We start from the raw sequence: 15,826 nt of genomic DNA, 5'->3' as shown, positions 1-15,826 counted from the left end.
TTTCAACAATTTTTCAGTCATATAAACGATGGTGTCTACTTGCAGCAGGGAACACAATGCCCAACTTTATAGTGCTTCCTTAAAGGAACAACACACCGTCGACACGTGACATAATACCCCACCCAGTCACATTACACTGACACCGACCTGACCGGTCCTATTTATATCATCTTAATGCTGAGCGTCAAGGGAGTAAGCTACTAGCACTATTTTTTACTTCTGTATGACTCTGCCAGGGATCGAACCCATGACCTACCTCACTTGAAGCAGGCGCTCTACCATTAGGCTACCAAAGCATTCTTCCTGTAGGTTGTGGGGGCATAATGTAATATATACAGTCAAACTTGTCATAGTGACTCACTGAATTAAACGACTTCCTGTCGTATACAACCCTGTTCCAGACCACCCAACGTAAATCATTATATAAAGTCATTGAATTAAACGACTCCCTGTCTGTTGCGACTAACGACCGTAATTTTTGCGTCCCATAACAATTATATGGCTGATTTCAACGACCTTTGGCATTTTCTACAGCCAAGAAATTTGCAAAAACTGTTTTTCACACCGCGTCGTAACCCTGTCAATTAGTGATAATTAGCAAAAAATGTTCATTCTTTAAAGAGTTTGCTAAACATATCATGATTATATTAAATTGACCCGTGTCTATCGACTTCTTCATTCTAAAAATAACAACCATTAAACATCTATATATTTTTAAATGTGTACCGTCATGAAGGTCACACATGATTTATACAGATTTCCCCTAAACAACTATTTGTGTATACGATGGCTTTATATAACGGAGTGTTAATCAAAACAGAAGGACCGCGGCTTCCAAATATTAAGTTGACTGTACTGTATACATCAGGTACTAACCTGTCCCATTTGGTATCCTGTAGGTTGTGGGGGCATCATTTGATGTGGTATATACTGTATATATCCTGGCTGCGCAGACTGTGCTAACAATGGCTGACCAGTTGCTGCTTGAACTGCCGATGCTGTATAGTCCGGCTTCACAGATACAACAGCTATTAAAATATAATTGGAAAGGTTGAGACTCAAACATGTATAGGAATCCCTTCAAACACCAATAAACTTCTTCGAAAAATTGTTAACAAGTAAACCAAATGTCTTCATATGAAACTGGTTCTTTATTTTAAATTCTTAATCAGTACAAAAATCTGCCTTACATTACCACTATTAGTAGTTTTTTCAGGGGAAAAAATGTATGTCTCTGATGTATGTTAAATCTTATTTTCAACTCTATTTGAGCCGTGCCATGAGAAAATCAACATAGTGGGTTTGCGACCAGCATGGATCCATGCGGATGCGCAGGCTGGTCAGGATCCATGCTGTTCGCTAATGGTTTGTCTAATTGCAGTAGGCTTTAAAAGCGAACAGCATGGATCCTGACCAGACTGCGCGGATGCGCAGGCTGGTCTGGATCCATGCTGGTCGCACACCCACTATGTTGGTTTTCACATGACACGGCTAAATTTTAGATAAAGCAACAGTTGCTAGTCAACACATGGTGTATTCCTGTATTCTGTACCTGTACAGTTATCATTAAAATTTGCTGAGAACGTATTTAAATGGACTGAATCGTAGTTTCTTCAATCAACGAAATTAAAGCCTAATGCAAATTTACTTTTTTTTAGATTTAGATATCTGCAAAAATTGAAATCCACAAATTCATATCCCCTCAAGATTGACATTTTCATCAAAACGATGAAATTTCATGCACATGAAATTAAATGATGTCACTGTGTGAGATGGGTCTCTCAAAGTAGCGGACTTTTTTTGCCTATACTTTAAAAAAAAATATTTTAGCAAAAACTGATTTAATATAAACTCACCTCAAACAAAGAACTGTTTATTTACTGAGTCATGAATACTAATGAAAGCAGTAAAGACATTGGCAAAGTATGGAACTGGATTTCCACAAAGTGCACAACAGATTTTGATTTCTATCACAATTTCTGTTTATAGTATAAAATTACAAACCACATTTTTCATAGAATATTTATAGGTAAATAACGAAAGGTAACCATCTTTTGTATTCCAACCAAGAGCTTTTTTAACTTGATATTAGACATATACAATATACCTCAATTAGAAAGAAATATGTAACAGTATTCCCTATATTGTGGGCTAAAAAAAGCTGTCATTTTATTGAACTCAGTAAAAACAACTTATGAAAAATTGTGCTCAGTATTTGACATTCGTGTTCTACACTCCCAAATAAAATAAAGTCCTACCTCTTTTAGGTCTGACGTTATACTGTGGTTGACCAGCTGCTGCTGCGGCCGCAGGGTTGTTAAGCACCATCTGCTGATGTTGAGGGGGCATAATGTAATGCTGGCCCGGACTGGGGTACACCGGCTGGGCCGGGATGCTCAGTGGTATGTTCATGGGACTCTGGGTCTGGGGACGGGGCGGGGTAGGTATCTGCTGCTGACTTGCTTGTTTCTGAAATAGCAAATTATCCACAAGTATTCAAAACATCCTTCATCTTAGACTGCGATATATTTTCACTACCATGAGACAGGAATATTTATTCATTTTATCAATTTTATAAGATAAATGTAAATGCATGTTTATTTATGTTAATACATTTTTAATAAACAACTTTCTCCAAATGCTTCAAAATTGTATGTATTCAAGTGTTTGTATATGTCTATGGTATTGTATGTCTGCATGATATTTTCACAGTTAGCTCTATAATGTTCATACGTATGTCTTCATGGGCTTTTATAATATGTATTTTTAAATTTAATTTAATAAAACTTTTAGTATGAACTCAAACATCAAAAGTAGACAAAGATGTCATTGATAGAACAATTGGTAAGATTCACTGCCTAGACAGGAATGCTAAATGATGTATGAATGTATGTATGATACCAGCTTACATACATAAAATAACGGAAAATTGTAAAGGCGAAAAAAGGGATAATTTTGTAAAAAGTATAATTCGTGGCCTCAATGCGAAACTAGTCTATATATATATATAGAAATAGAAGCAGATAGACTAGTTTCGCGTTGAGGCCACGAATTGAGTTATGGAAACTGTGCACTGCATGTCAGTTCATCACAGTGAAGAAGTGTGTGAAGTTTCAATCCATTCCCAGAAGTGGTTACTGATATACCAGCTTACATACAAAAACTTCACCAAAGCGGGACGCTGACAAATGGTTGAGTTAAAATAGATCTACCTATTCTTTGAATAGTGGAGTTAATGCTACTTACTGGTTGGAAAGACTGTTGCTGCTGCTGCTGCTGTTGCTGCCTGGGAACCCATTCATCTGCTTTTGGATTTAAAGTAGATACCTCCAATCTGAAAAGATATATTAAACAAACATCTCTCATACACTCAACATCAATCTAGCTTCTAATAATACAACAGGGCTTGAAAAATCCATATGTCAGCTCGTAAATATGAGTAGAAACCAGCTCCAGGTGAGACAAACTTGCAGTAGTACTCGTCCTTGCAGAAAGAGCACCATTTTTGACCAAAATATAATACAACCAACTAAACCAGAGCTGAGCAAAAAAGCTGAATAGTTACAGGTGGTCAATCACATTTAAGCAACATTTCACGATACTTTTCAGTTTTCATATATTCTGTTTATTTAAGGAACGAAAAGACCCATTACTGGAACTGTATATTGTATTACTTTTCAAAAATTTTGTCAATTACCTCCCTTTAATATAAATTGGGATATTTCAACTACCCGAAACAAAAGCCAAGTTTTAAAACAGCATATAGCTTCAGAATCAATCTACTTTCAAACTATCTCGGTTGCGTAACCCAGTTAGGCAATGGGAGGTAAATTCACAGAAGAGCTTTCTAACACACTCTTCTGTAAATTTTAGCACACCAGTCTGTTGCAGTGTTCCTGTATGTCCCATTTCACGAGTTTAGGAAAACAATTTTATCATAACATCTATTCATTATGTAAACCAGGTAGTACCAAGGATATGGGGAGACAAGTACATACATTTTGTAACCAGTCTCTGGCGCAGGCTCTGAACTTGACTCTGCTTGCGCAGATGAACTGGCCTCCGTTTTCTTCTCCTCCGCTGATGGTGCCACTTGTTGTGGAGCTGATGTCACTGGCACTGTAGACTGTGAACTTTCCTTACTCTCTGTTATTACTTTCTCTGAACCAGTATCTTTCTCTTCACTTACACTCTCTTTACGTTCTAAACTAGCTTTCTCTTTATTGTCTTTTGTATTGTGTTCTTTTTCTTTATCTTTTTCTTTTGAAGTATCTTTATTATCATCCAGCTGTAGAAAATTAAAATCAAACTTAAAAATTTGCATATGGCAACTTTAAATTGTATTACATATGTCCATACGTCTTCTATAGATTTAATGCCACTTTTTTTCAGTCGATATGAAATGGCTGCCAGCGAGCCTACAAATTGTTCCTGGATTCTGAGCCAAACTGAAATCATTCTCTGCAAGCTTTTAAACTGGCAACTTGGCCATTTGAATTTAAAAGGCAGATTTCAAATGACTTAAGACAAACTGTTGAACTGTCACATAGAATGTTTGCTGCCTGGAACACATGACCCGAACAGTTCCATATCTACAGTCCAAACCTGAAAACGTTTGAATACCCATAGCCATAAAAAGTAAATACATGCAAATTATTTTCTTTTAAATCTTTTACTAGTAATTCTTGTTAATTTGCTCTCCTTCAAACTAAAATGTCAAAGTATTCAATATATTTCTAGCCATTCTCTTTCTGTCCATTCCTTTAATGGCTTATGTCGAGGGTCATTCATGAAACTGTAGATAACTGATGCCGTAACTAAGAAAAACATTTTGCCTTGCATTATTATGAAAAATGGTACCTCAGCTACAAAAGAGCCGTGCCATGAGAAAACCAACATAGTGGGTTTGCGACCAGCATGGATCCAGACCAGCCTGCGCATCTGCGCAGTCTGGTCAGGATCCATGCTGTTCGCTATTAGTTTCTCTAATTCCATTAGGCTTTGAAAGCGAACAGCATGGATCCTGACCAGACTGCGCAGGCTGGTCTGGATCCATGCTGGTCGCAAACCCACTATGTTGGTTTTCTCATGGCACGGCTCAAATATGCTCAACCTAAAATTAGGTGTACGCATCCCTGCCCATGACAGCAAGATATTCATAACGGCAACTTCATTTTAATAATATTTCGTAAGCAATGCTATCATTTTTTTTTTTACCCTATCAAAAGATACTGAACAACTTTTCTTACCTAAAAAATGTGAACCTTTTTTGCAGGACAAGAATATTCAATCTTCAATAAATATCATAAAAATCCTTACCAAATGAACTAGACCCAGTATACTTTTATCACATCTTAACAATATGCCGGTGGACTCCGTGGCAGAGTGGTTAAGGTCGCTGACTTCAAATCACTTGCCCGTTCGAGCCTCACTCAGGGCGTTGAATTATTCATGTGAGGAAGCCATCCAGCTGGCTTATGGAAGGTTGGTGGTTCTACCCAGGTGCCCACTCGTGATGAAACAAATTAATAATGCATGGAGTGCCACCTGGGGTCTTCCTCCATCATCAAAGCTGGAAAGTCGCCGTATGACCTATAATTGTGTCAGTGCGACATTAAATCCAACAAAATAAATAAATAACGATATGTTCCCCAGGTTAAAACATTGAAAATATGTATTATTATATGTATAATTACCTTAAATTTTGAACTAAATTCTTTTAATTCTTTTATCTGTTCATCTCTCCCTGTAACAAAAGAAGACAATTCATGCATATAATTACCACACAAATGGACTCAAAGATGGAATATGCAAAGAAAATTAAAAGGGCCAAAATGGCCCTAAATTGCTCACCACATTCAGATACTGGTAGATGGACTGAGTCAAATTAGAAAGGCTGCTAGAGTAATGTAAAACTAGTAATGTTGAGACCAGTCTCAGAAATGCAACATTGTCATTGGTCAATTTCTAATTTGAACTCAAAATCAACCAATCAGTTGCTTGATTCAGTTTTATAACTTTGGATCCTAGCCAAAAATAGAACTTCTTTCCAATTTATTAATATTCATAATTTGACAACAATATATATATATAAAGGAAGTTTTCATCATGTTCTATAAATTATTCAGTATCTTATGTAGAACAGAACATTTTGTTTCACAGATATTTATACAATTGGCATTAAAATGATTTACTGCCAAAGTTTGAGAAAGATCCATGCAAGGACGCTGTAGACCAAGCTTGATGAAGATGTAACAAGCTAAGAACAGTTCAGTATTATAGATCTGCTAGATGTAAGCAGAAAATGTATAAAGCGATTAACAATAAGGAAGGACTATCATCAAGCAGTTTCTTAGAGAGATGTAGAAAAAAACTTCTGACATTGGAAAGTTGACATCATAGTGCATGTACATGCATAGCTTAACTTACATGTATGAGGTAGATTTCTTCCAACATTGTTGTATCCTAGAAAAAATTTAAGTTACCTCAGTCCGAGTGCTTTTAGTTATCACAATATATGCTGCAGCAAATTCCTTCCGACTTTTATAATACCTACTTACTGAGCAGACTAGTTGTCAATTTTCTCGGTTAGGACTAATTCAAGGGCCATAACTTCTTAAGACTATCCAACTGGTTATCAAACTTGACCAAGATAATATTCACTTAAAAATTCTAAGTTTGGTGAACAACGGGAAAGAATCTCCGAAAGATCTGCTAAAGATATTAAGCAGGCACTGTTCCTTCCCAAAATTTTTATTTAATACAGCTGGTTATCAAACTTTTTTTAAGTTCTAATGCCCATAAACATTGTGATCATCTATGGTGAATACTGGATAAGAAATACTCAAGAGCCGACATCGTCTATTTTTGCCAATTTTCGTATTCAAGGGCCATAACTCAAAAGCCTCTGGGACAATTCATCCCCTGCCAAAGGCGATCACATGGTAAGCTGGTTTCACTTACACTGTTATGAATTACAAGTGAGCAAATTTAAAATATAGACATCAAACACAGTAGCTCTTCTGTAAGGTAATGCAGCCAACATTCCTTACATTGTTGTATTGTATTGTAGTGCACATTGTAATATTTGGATGAAAACTAACTTACAAAAGTAATGATAAGCAAGCCTTATAAAAGTTTGTCATGTGGGACAGAATGTCACTGTTAGATGCAATCGCAAAACTTTGTCCCCATTTACCAGTTCACCAAATTTGAATCATCACAAAACCTAAACTTACCTTTCTATTGAAGAAAATTTAATGACAAGACATTATGACCTAGTTCCCTGATTAACTCAAAACATTCCCATTTCCTTAGACCTTGTAAAAAATTATCAAAATTGAAAACCAACCTTTCAGCGATTTTTTCCCTTCTACTTTATTAGCGTGTGTTGCATGTGGCACGTGATCTGGTTTGTCTGTGACAGGTGGAGGTCCGTGATCGTGACCTACCGGACTAGTTTTAACTGTAGGCCCTGCTGTAGATACAGGTATTGTCGGTCGCCCAGTCTCTTCTGTAAGCAAACATACAAATGTACTTATCAAGTTCTAAATAAAATGCAAAATACTCAGCAAATGTTCATACATCTATCATTTGTTAGATTTTCCTACACATTTACATGCCCTTGACATGGATCAACCTTTGAAAAGATTTGAGCCGTGCCATGGGAAAACCAACATGGTGGCTTTGTTCGCTATCAGTTTCTCTTATTCCAATAGGCTTTGAAAGCGAACAGCATGGATCCTGACCTGGCTGGTCTAGATCCATGCTGGTTGCAAACCCACTAAGTTGGTTTTCTCATGGCATGACTCATTTAATCTTGCAAGATTTAGAGGTTGCAAGTTCAGCAAACACTCATTTTTTGTTTACTATCTCCAAGTTAAAAGCAGCCAAAATGAAGTCTAAACTTACAAAAAAAAATTCAGAGGCATTTTCTTGTTTATTTTTCCAAGTTTAACTCAATCATCCAACAACCAAAGCGTCTGTCCTGATTGTCAAAAAATTTTAACATCTGATCCAGTTTGATTTCTCGAGGGCCTTCAAGCATGGCACTTTAACTTTCACTTCATTTTCTTACGATTATTTCTTTTGTTTTCTTTAACTCTCCAAGTGGTTCTAAAGACTGAAGATTACCGGAACTTTAGTCTTTTTAATGCTGCAGTTTTCCACATTTTAAAGAAATTTCCTTTGATGACTACCTATTGTCCTTTTTGAATAACACCACATCGCTGTTTTTCATACGGCATAAGCCTTTTTTGCGAGTTGTCCAGAAGAGAAAATGTATGGAATAACCAACGAGATCTTTAACAATATCATATGTTAAAATCACTATTCAAAGTAAGAAAAACCAAATTTTCAAAACAATTTTGACGTAAAAAAAAAACAAAAACAATGTACCTCCGTTAACATTATCTACAGTGGGTTGTGAAGACACTTGAGTGGTTTGTGGAGACTGACTGGGTATATTGCGGTTTGACTGAGCTACATAGCCTCCACGACTTGACTTCCCACCACTTCCCATAGCACGTTTGTTTGGAGGTATATATCTGAAAACATATCATATACATTTATTTACTACATTGTTTTTTAACACTTACAATCTGAAGCCTTAACCAATGAAATGACGGTAAGAGGTTTCATAAGTTGCACTTGTTCACACCACTGTCACTTCAATATAAAGTATTGTACTTTTATACAAGCCAGTAAGGAGATATAGTAGTGTCAAACTGAAGCAATGATGTCAGACTGTCATGTGATACACAGTATTAGAACCACAAGTAATTCATCAAATATTGCCCATAGAAAACTTTACAACACTCCCTGACTTAACAACTGAATTATAATATAAAATTATGTAAGAGATTTATTATCACTTTGAGCAATTTACATTCAAATATCATATACATCAGCCGTGTCCTTTGGACTCAACACAAACATGCTTATATAAACATGTCCGTGTAAAATACTGAAAAGTATGGATAATATAATGATAACACTTCCCACATGCAACAATGGCCTATTTTTTTTCTGCTACTGTCTTTCCTTGATAAGTGTTCATATTTTTTGCATTTAAATTATCAGATTACTGCTACATTAGAGGTATTCAAAAAAAAAATCTTTGATTTTCCTGAAGTATAAGGAACTGAAAACAACTGAATTTATAGAAAGATCAATACAGAACGTACTTTCCTGGCCCTCCAGTACCAGTTGGCTGTGACTGACTACTGGATTCTCCAGGTCGCACAACCGAGCTGAATGCCGCCTCTTCATCATCCCCTTCTCCGTTCTCCAGAGCTATATGCTTCTTGTATGACTCACATCGCTCGATCTCAGCCGCTATCTTTGATGCTTGTTGTTCACGACGTCTGTACTCTTCTGAATTCCCTCTCTCTAACCTTGTCCTGAAAAATATTTTAATTGTTGAAGATGATCTTTTAACCCTTAGCCTGCTAAATTTCTAAAATGGACTGGTCCATCAATCAATTTGGGCAATACCATTTATTATTCCTAGGGGTGTTTACTGAAAATTTACTGACTGAATAGTGAACAGTGCAGACCATGATGATCTTGGTCTGCGCTGGTTGCAAAGGCAAAATCACTTGCCACTAGCAGGTTAAAGGTTAATATCATGCTATTTCATATTTCACTGACATTTATTGTATTGCCTACTATTCTTCTGGGCATCACATAAGATTTAAACCCCAAAGCAGAATTTCAGTAAAATTGTATTAATATGTGTGGTAGGGTGGGGTCATAAACATAGTTGATAAATCTTGTGGTAATGAGGGGTGTGTGTGTGTGTGTGTGGGGGGGGGGGGGGGGGGGGGGGGGGCATAAATGCAACTTCAATATTAAGCAGGTATATTATTTATATCATGATGAAACGGGAATCAGGGTAGGTGGGGATTGGTTACCACGAGGGGAAGAATCCTTGGCCTGTTCTGGCCTGTTGGGTTGGGGGGGAATAGCATTTTGGGCCAAGGCAAAAAAATCCTGATGTAATGTCTACAAATGGCTCCAACTATTAATGGTGGTTAATCAGATTTCGATCAACTAATGGATTTGTTCAAAACTTAACCAACTGATCGTTATGTTACCGAGGTCTTAATACACATCATATCTTCGCTTGAAGTATTTCTAAAATTAGATTTTCCTATCCTGGTTGCCCAACAAACAAGAGCTGTCCATAAGACAGCCAATGCTCAACTATTCGAAATATTGTCCCAAAAGTAGGAAAATATTACCTAAAATGTTAAAATATCAAAAGAGTTTTAAGTTCAAAAGATGACATATTCTGACCAAATTGCATGTCAGAGTTATGGGACTTGATGCTATCAACCAGTTTTATAACCCCGAAGGCACATGTGAAGTTTCAACTTCATATCTGCATTTGTTCTGCAGATAGTAACTTGCACACAAAACTTTAACCAGAATTTTCTAAGTCCAAAAGGGGGCATAATTTGCCCAAAATACATGTCAGAGTTATGGGACTTGACCCAGTGAGGTTGGTAATTGATCTAGAAAAAGAAAAAATAAGTTTCAAATCTATATGCTTTTTAGTAATAGCTGTATGTACTTGCACGCAAAACTTTAACCAGGAATTTCTAAGAGATAGTAACTTGCATGTAAAACTTTAACCATGATTTTCTGTTTTACATGCAAGTTACTAAGTCCAAAAGGGGGCATAATTTGCTCAAAATACATGTCAGAGTTATGGAATTTGACCCAGTGAGGTTGGTAATTGACCTAGAAAAAGAAAAAATAAGTTTCAAAGCTATACGACTTTAAATGAGAGCTGTATGTACTTGCATGCAAAACTTTAACCAAGGTGTTACGCTGACGCCAGGGTGAGTAGAATTACTAGACTATTCTTCAAACAGTCAAGCTAAAAATCAACATATTTTGCCTAAGGAATAATATAAATTTAATCACTACTGTATTTACAGTTGCCAAAGACTTGCATTGTCAAAATAGATTAGAAATGCAAGTTTATTAAATCACCATTACCTCCCTTTGTCTATCTCAGTTGCGCAACCCAGACAGATTGAAAATAGAGGAGTCCGAAACTACACGTTGTTTTAAAACTTTCTTTTTGCTTCAGGTTGTTAAAATATCCCAATATTTATCAAATGCAAATTTTTTTATATAACACTAGAAATTATACTGAACTCATACGAACAGTCCACTTTTTAAGATACTTTCATATTAAATGGCAGTACTTACAAAATTTCATAAAAAGTAACAAAATACACATTTCCAACAGAGATCTAACTATGTGCAATGGATCTTTTTGTTTGTTAAAAAAATCTCTTAACAGAATATATGAAAACTGAAAAATTTCATAAAATGTTGCTCAAATGTGTGATTGACCATCTTTAAGGTAAAAAGGCCCTTAAAATGCGGTCATATGCGGATTAAAATTCTTGTTGAACAATCTTTCATTCAACCAAGAATAGATCATTTAGATTGAGTTGGCAACATATGTTTCTGTAAAGCTATCCTAGTATACTATAACATTTGATTTATAAGATAGATTCTACACAATAACTGTCAGTTGTACAGAAAACCCTCTGAATGTAATGAACTACTTACGTATATTGCTCCAGCGAGTCATCATAGGACGACTGTACATTAAACTGTACAGCATTTGTATGGAACATGTCGTTGGGATCCCAACCATTCTGAAATACGTCAAAAAAGTTACATAACAAGAATGTTACAGACTTTTTATGCAGGGGTCACATAATCTCAAAAGATTTTTTTTTTTCAGCCACTTTCAGTAGAATATTTTACTCTGACAGCCACATGAAACAGGAGCTGTCCATAAGACAGCATATTTGACTATTTCACAACTTCTAAGTCGTACAATGCCCACAACTTGGAAAGATTTAAATAATGGAGTTATTTTATTACAATTAATTACAAATTAAAACTTTAATATGGAAATGAAAACAATTTGTGTGCAAAACTTCAACCTAATTTTCTTAGTAAAATAAGGGTCATAATTTGATTTTATCTCAACCAAGAATTCTTTAACTTGGTTGGTTTAGAACATAAAATTGTTGGATGATACAAATGTCTTGCATGAAGTTTCAATCCAATATATTTAGTTGTTACTGAGATACCAACTGATAGTTACTTTATTTATTTATTTATTTATTTGGGTTTTACGGTGCACCAACACAGTATAGGTTATATGGTGCCAAACAGGACTACAAGTTTTGGTTTCACATCTTAATCTTTATTTACATCGAAATAAAAACATGAGGTATGGAATCAAAATTTGCATACCTGCTGGAATCACAGAGTTACAGCAAAACCAAGTGTTAAGACCCTATTAGTCGCCTCTTACGATCATGCAAGGGTAAGGCAGTGGTTTCAATTCTTTTCATACACAGATCGTCCCAGAACCACATGGGACAATTGATAGTTACAAAATGGCCAAGTGACTCCCTTTTATTATGAACAGCTTTCATGCAGCAGAGTGTTCTGTCTTTAACAGTGTCAAGTATGGTCATATAGTCATGGTAACAAATGACAAAATTTAGTTAATTTCACTACAGAATATTTTCTTTGTAAAACAAAAACCAGGGTTTCAGAAATCCCATGTTCAGAGCCAGGAAGCTACCAAAAAATTCTGTCGGGCTCCTAAATATTTTCAAGAGAGTGCCCGCCGGGCTACCTTAAAACCCTATATCGAGTAGCCCGGAAATCAATAATCTAGCCTTCATGCATAACTTTGACAGTTTCACATAATCCCATTGTTTATCGAGTAATACACACCGTAGGCATTCATTATCTTACGACCTATTGTCACAGTAGGCAAACAATTAATCGTTTTTAATCGCACCAGGAGGCAAATGTTTATGTGTGCACATGAGATTTCAGACTGATCAAAAAGCTTCCAAGTAGCTGATCCGTAGTGTTCAAAACAATATGCAAACCAGTCTTCAAATTACGTCATTTTACCGCCACCTGCCAGTGTACTTTCATTTTCGCTGACCTCAATATTTATCGAGTGGAACCAGCGATATTTGATTATAAGGGAGTTAAGAGCTTACATCGACTGCTTTTTAATTTAAATACTTGTACAGAATGCAAAAATCGACTTAATAATTTAGCAAAAATGGCCATGTTCATGTCAGAAACTATACCTGTTTTCGGACAAACATAAATTCGGATACGTAATTACACAGTGTGTAGAAAGAGAGAAACGTAATTTACTCAGCTTTAGTTCTTTTATCAAACTGCTTTTCAAAGGATGTTAAGAATAACAATAAGACAGAAGTATTTGTCGACTTAAAATCATTTTATAAGATAAATTGCAAATAATAAGGAATTTGCAAGTTAAAAAAAAATGACTTTTATGATTTTCATACTAAATAATCAGAGAGAGAGAAGATTTCCCAATTTAAACAGTTTTATCTTATAAAATGAAAAAAAAAAAGAGACAAAATTAGTGTCATATGATACTTGTAATTGCTATTTTAAAGAACAAAATCTGAACAACATATGAGTATGGCTGGAATTGAGAAACCCTATTTTAATTTAAGCATTTCATCCCAACTGTGACTGAAGTATACAAGCAGTAAGCAAATAATCTAAAACAGTCATTGCCCAATAAACTAAAATGTTTGAGCTACCAGACAAAAATATTGGTAGCCCAATGGGCTACCAGTACATTTGCAGATTTCTGAAACCCTGAAAAGTTAAACCCTGTTACTTTCAAGTGTATAAACATAAAAGTCTGTCTCCTTCCTTTAACATAAAAGTCTATCTCTTTTTCCCTTATCCTTTTTGAGCCTTGGATCAACACCAATGGTGTTGCACTTTTTAGTTGCTGCACATGAACATTTCTACTATCTCGTACGTCTTCAAACTTTGCAAGAAATCAAAGAACTTGGCAGTTTATCCCGAGACAAGAGTTATCCTTCACAAATTTTATCAACTATCACAACAGCAGACATTAAGTGCCGTGTGGATGCTGTTTAAAAGTCTCCCTGTACTTGGATTCAGTGTTGTTAAAATTCTCTGGTCTTTTTGGATCATCATGAAAATTTATTTTTACTGTACAGTACTAGAATTCTGCTTCAGCAAATGCTAGGGGGGCGTGAGATAGTTTTGCACATTCCATTACCTTTCATGAACAGATCCAATCAAACTGAGTCTGCTATTATGTTGCTTGGTTGCCTTCTATGATTCCAATAGATCTTTTCACAGATTTTATTAACTATTTAAAGCAGTTTTAAACTTGCAATATGAAGTAGCTTTTAGTAAAATTGGACAGATTAAATAAAATACCGAAGACTTATCTCCTGTTCCATCTAATGTAATCTCGTCTCCACCCTCAGATTCCCATGGCTGCAACTCTTTCATTTCTTTGTCCTTTATTTCACCATTATATTTACTGATGCCTGTGTCGGTGAATGAATCTGAAATTTAAGAGGATAAACTAGAAAATGCTTTTGTAAAAAAGCGCATTGTCTCCCCCAATGCAAAGTCCTATAGGCAAGAAGTCAATAGGGGTCAGGAGCGAAAGTCAAAGAGCCACTGATGGTTGACTGCAATAGGGATCATCTACTTGGCATGTCCAGTCATCCCGCTAAATTTCAACACTCTTGGCCTAGTGGTTCTCAAGTCACTGTTCAGGCTCCTGTGACCTTGACCTTTGATCAGATGACCTCAAAATAAATAGGAGTCATCTACTCTGCATGTCCAATCATCCTATTAAGTTTCAACATTGTAGGTCAAGTGGTTCTCAAGTTATTTCCAAAAAATGATTTTACATGAACAGGCCACTTTGACCTTGACCTTTAATAGACTGACCCCAAAAACAATAGGGGTCATTTACTCTGCATGACTATCATCCTATGAAGTTTCAACATTCTGGGTCGAGAGGTTCTCAAGTTATTGACTGGAAATGGTTTTCCATGTTCAGGCCCCTGTGGCCTTGACCTTTAACAGAGTGACCCTAAAATCGTTAGGGGTCATCTACTCTGCATGACCAATCATCCTATGAAGTTTCATCATTCTGGGTCAAGTGGTTCTCAAGTTACTGACCGGAAATGGTTTTCAATGTTCAGGCCCCTGTGACCTTGACTTTTCACAGAGTGACCCCAAAATCAATAGGGGTCATCTACTCTGCATGACCAATCATCCTATTAAGTTTCAACATTCTGGGTCACGTGGTTCTCAAGTAACTGACCAGAAATGGTTTTCAATGTTCAGGCCCCTGTGACCTTGACCTTTGACGTAGTGACCCCAAAATCAATAGGGGTCATCTACTCTTCATGACCAATCATCCTATGAAGTTTCAACATTCTGGGTCAAGTGGTTCTATAGTTATTGATCGGAAATGGTTTTCAATGTTCAGGCCCCTGTGACCTTGACCTTTGACAGAGTGACCCCAAAATCAATAGGGGACATCTACTCTTCATGATCAATCATCCTATGAAGTTTCAACATTCTGGGTCAGGTGGTTTTCTGGTTATTGATCGGAAATGGTTTTCAATGTTCAGGCCCCTGTGACCTTGACCTTTGACGGAGTGACCCCAAGATCAATAGCGGTCATCTACTCTCCATGACCAATCATCCAATGAAGTTTCAACATTCTAGGTCAAGTGGTTCTCTAGTTATTGATCGGAAATGGTTTTCAATGTTCAGGCCCCTGTGACCTTGACCTTTGACGAAGTGACCCCAAAAACAATAGGGGTCGTCTACTCCAGCAGCCCTACAACCCTATGAAGTTTCAAGGTTCTAGGTCAAATGGTTCTCCAGTTATTGCTCGGAAATGAAGTGTGACGTACGGACGGACGGACAGGGCAAA

At 36.4% G+C, this 15,826-nt stretch overlaps 1 protein-coding gene across 4 annotated transcripts in view; it reads right to left on the bottom strand.

Annotated features, from left to right (window-relative positions):
* LOC128547332 (ataxin-2-like protein) overlaps positions 1-15,826 on the bottom strand; it is a 35,539-nt gene that overhangs the window by 12,704 nt on the left and 7,009 nt on the right. For 3 of the 4 annotated variants that reach the window (XM_053519703.1, XM_053519706.1, XM_053519704.1), the window contains exons 6-16: positions 14,302-14,432; positions 11,593-11,681; positions 9,186-9,401; positions 8,398-8,546; positions 7,352-7,513; positions 6,430-6,465; positions 5,697-5,746; positions 3,999-4,288; positions 3,247-3,334; positions 2,259-2,469; positions 877-1,028 (exon numbers count right to left, since the gene is read on the bottom strand). In XM_053519703.1, the coding sequence (XP_053375678.1) occupies positions 877-1,028; positions 2,259-2,469; positions 3,247-3,334; positions 3,999-4,288; positions 5,697-5,746; positions 6,430-6,465; positions 7,352-7,513; positions 8,398-8,546; positions 9,186-9,401; positions 11,593-11,681; positions 14,302-14,432 (1,574 nt within the window). The remainder of the gene's footprint in view (positions 1-876; positions 1,029-2,258; positions 2,470-3,246; positions 3,335-3,998; positions 4,289-5,696; positions 5,747-6,429; positions 6,466-7,351; positions 7,514-8,397; positions 8,547-9,185; positions 9,402-11,592; positions 11,682-14,301; positions 14,433-15,826) is intronic. The other variant, XM_053519707.1, reaches the window with a different exon arrangement.

The sequence above is a fragment of the Mercenaria mercenaria genome, chromosome 12 (genome assembly GCF_021730395.1).
Source record: "Mercenaria mercenaria strain notata chromosome 12, MADL_Memer_1, whole genome shotgun sequence".
Classification (NCBI taxonomy): domain Eukaryota; kingdom Metazoa; phylum Mollusca; class Bivalvia; order Venerida; family Veneridae; genus Mercenaria; species Mercenaria mercenaria.
The sequence above is the reverse complement of the archived record's forward strand: the minus strand, read 5'-3'. Positions and strand labels throughout refer to the sequence as shown.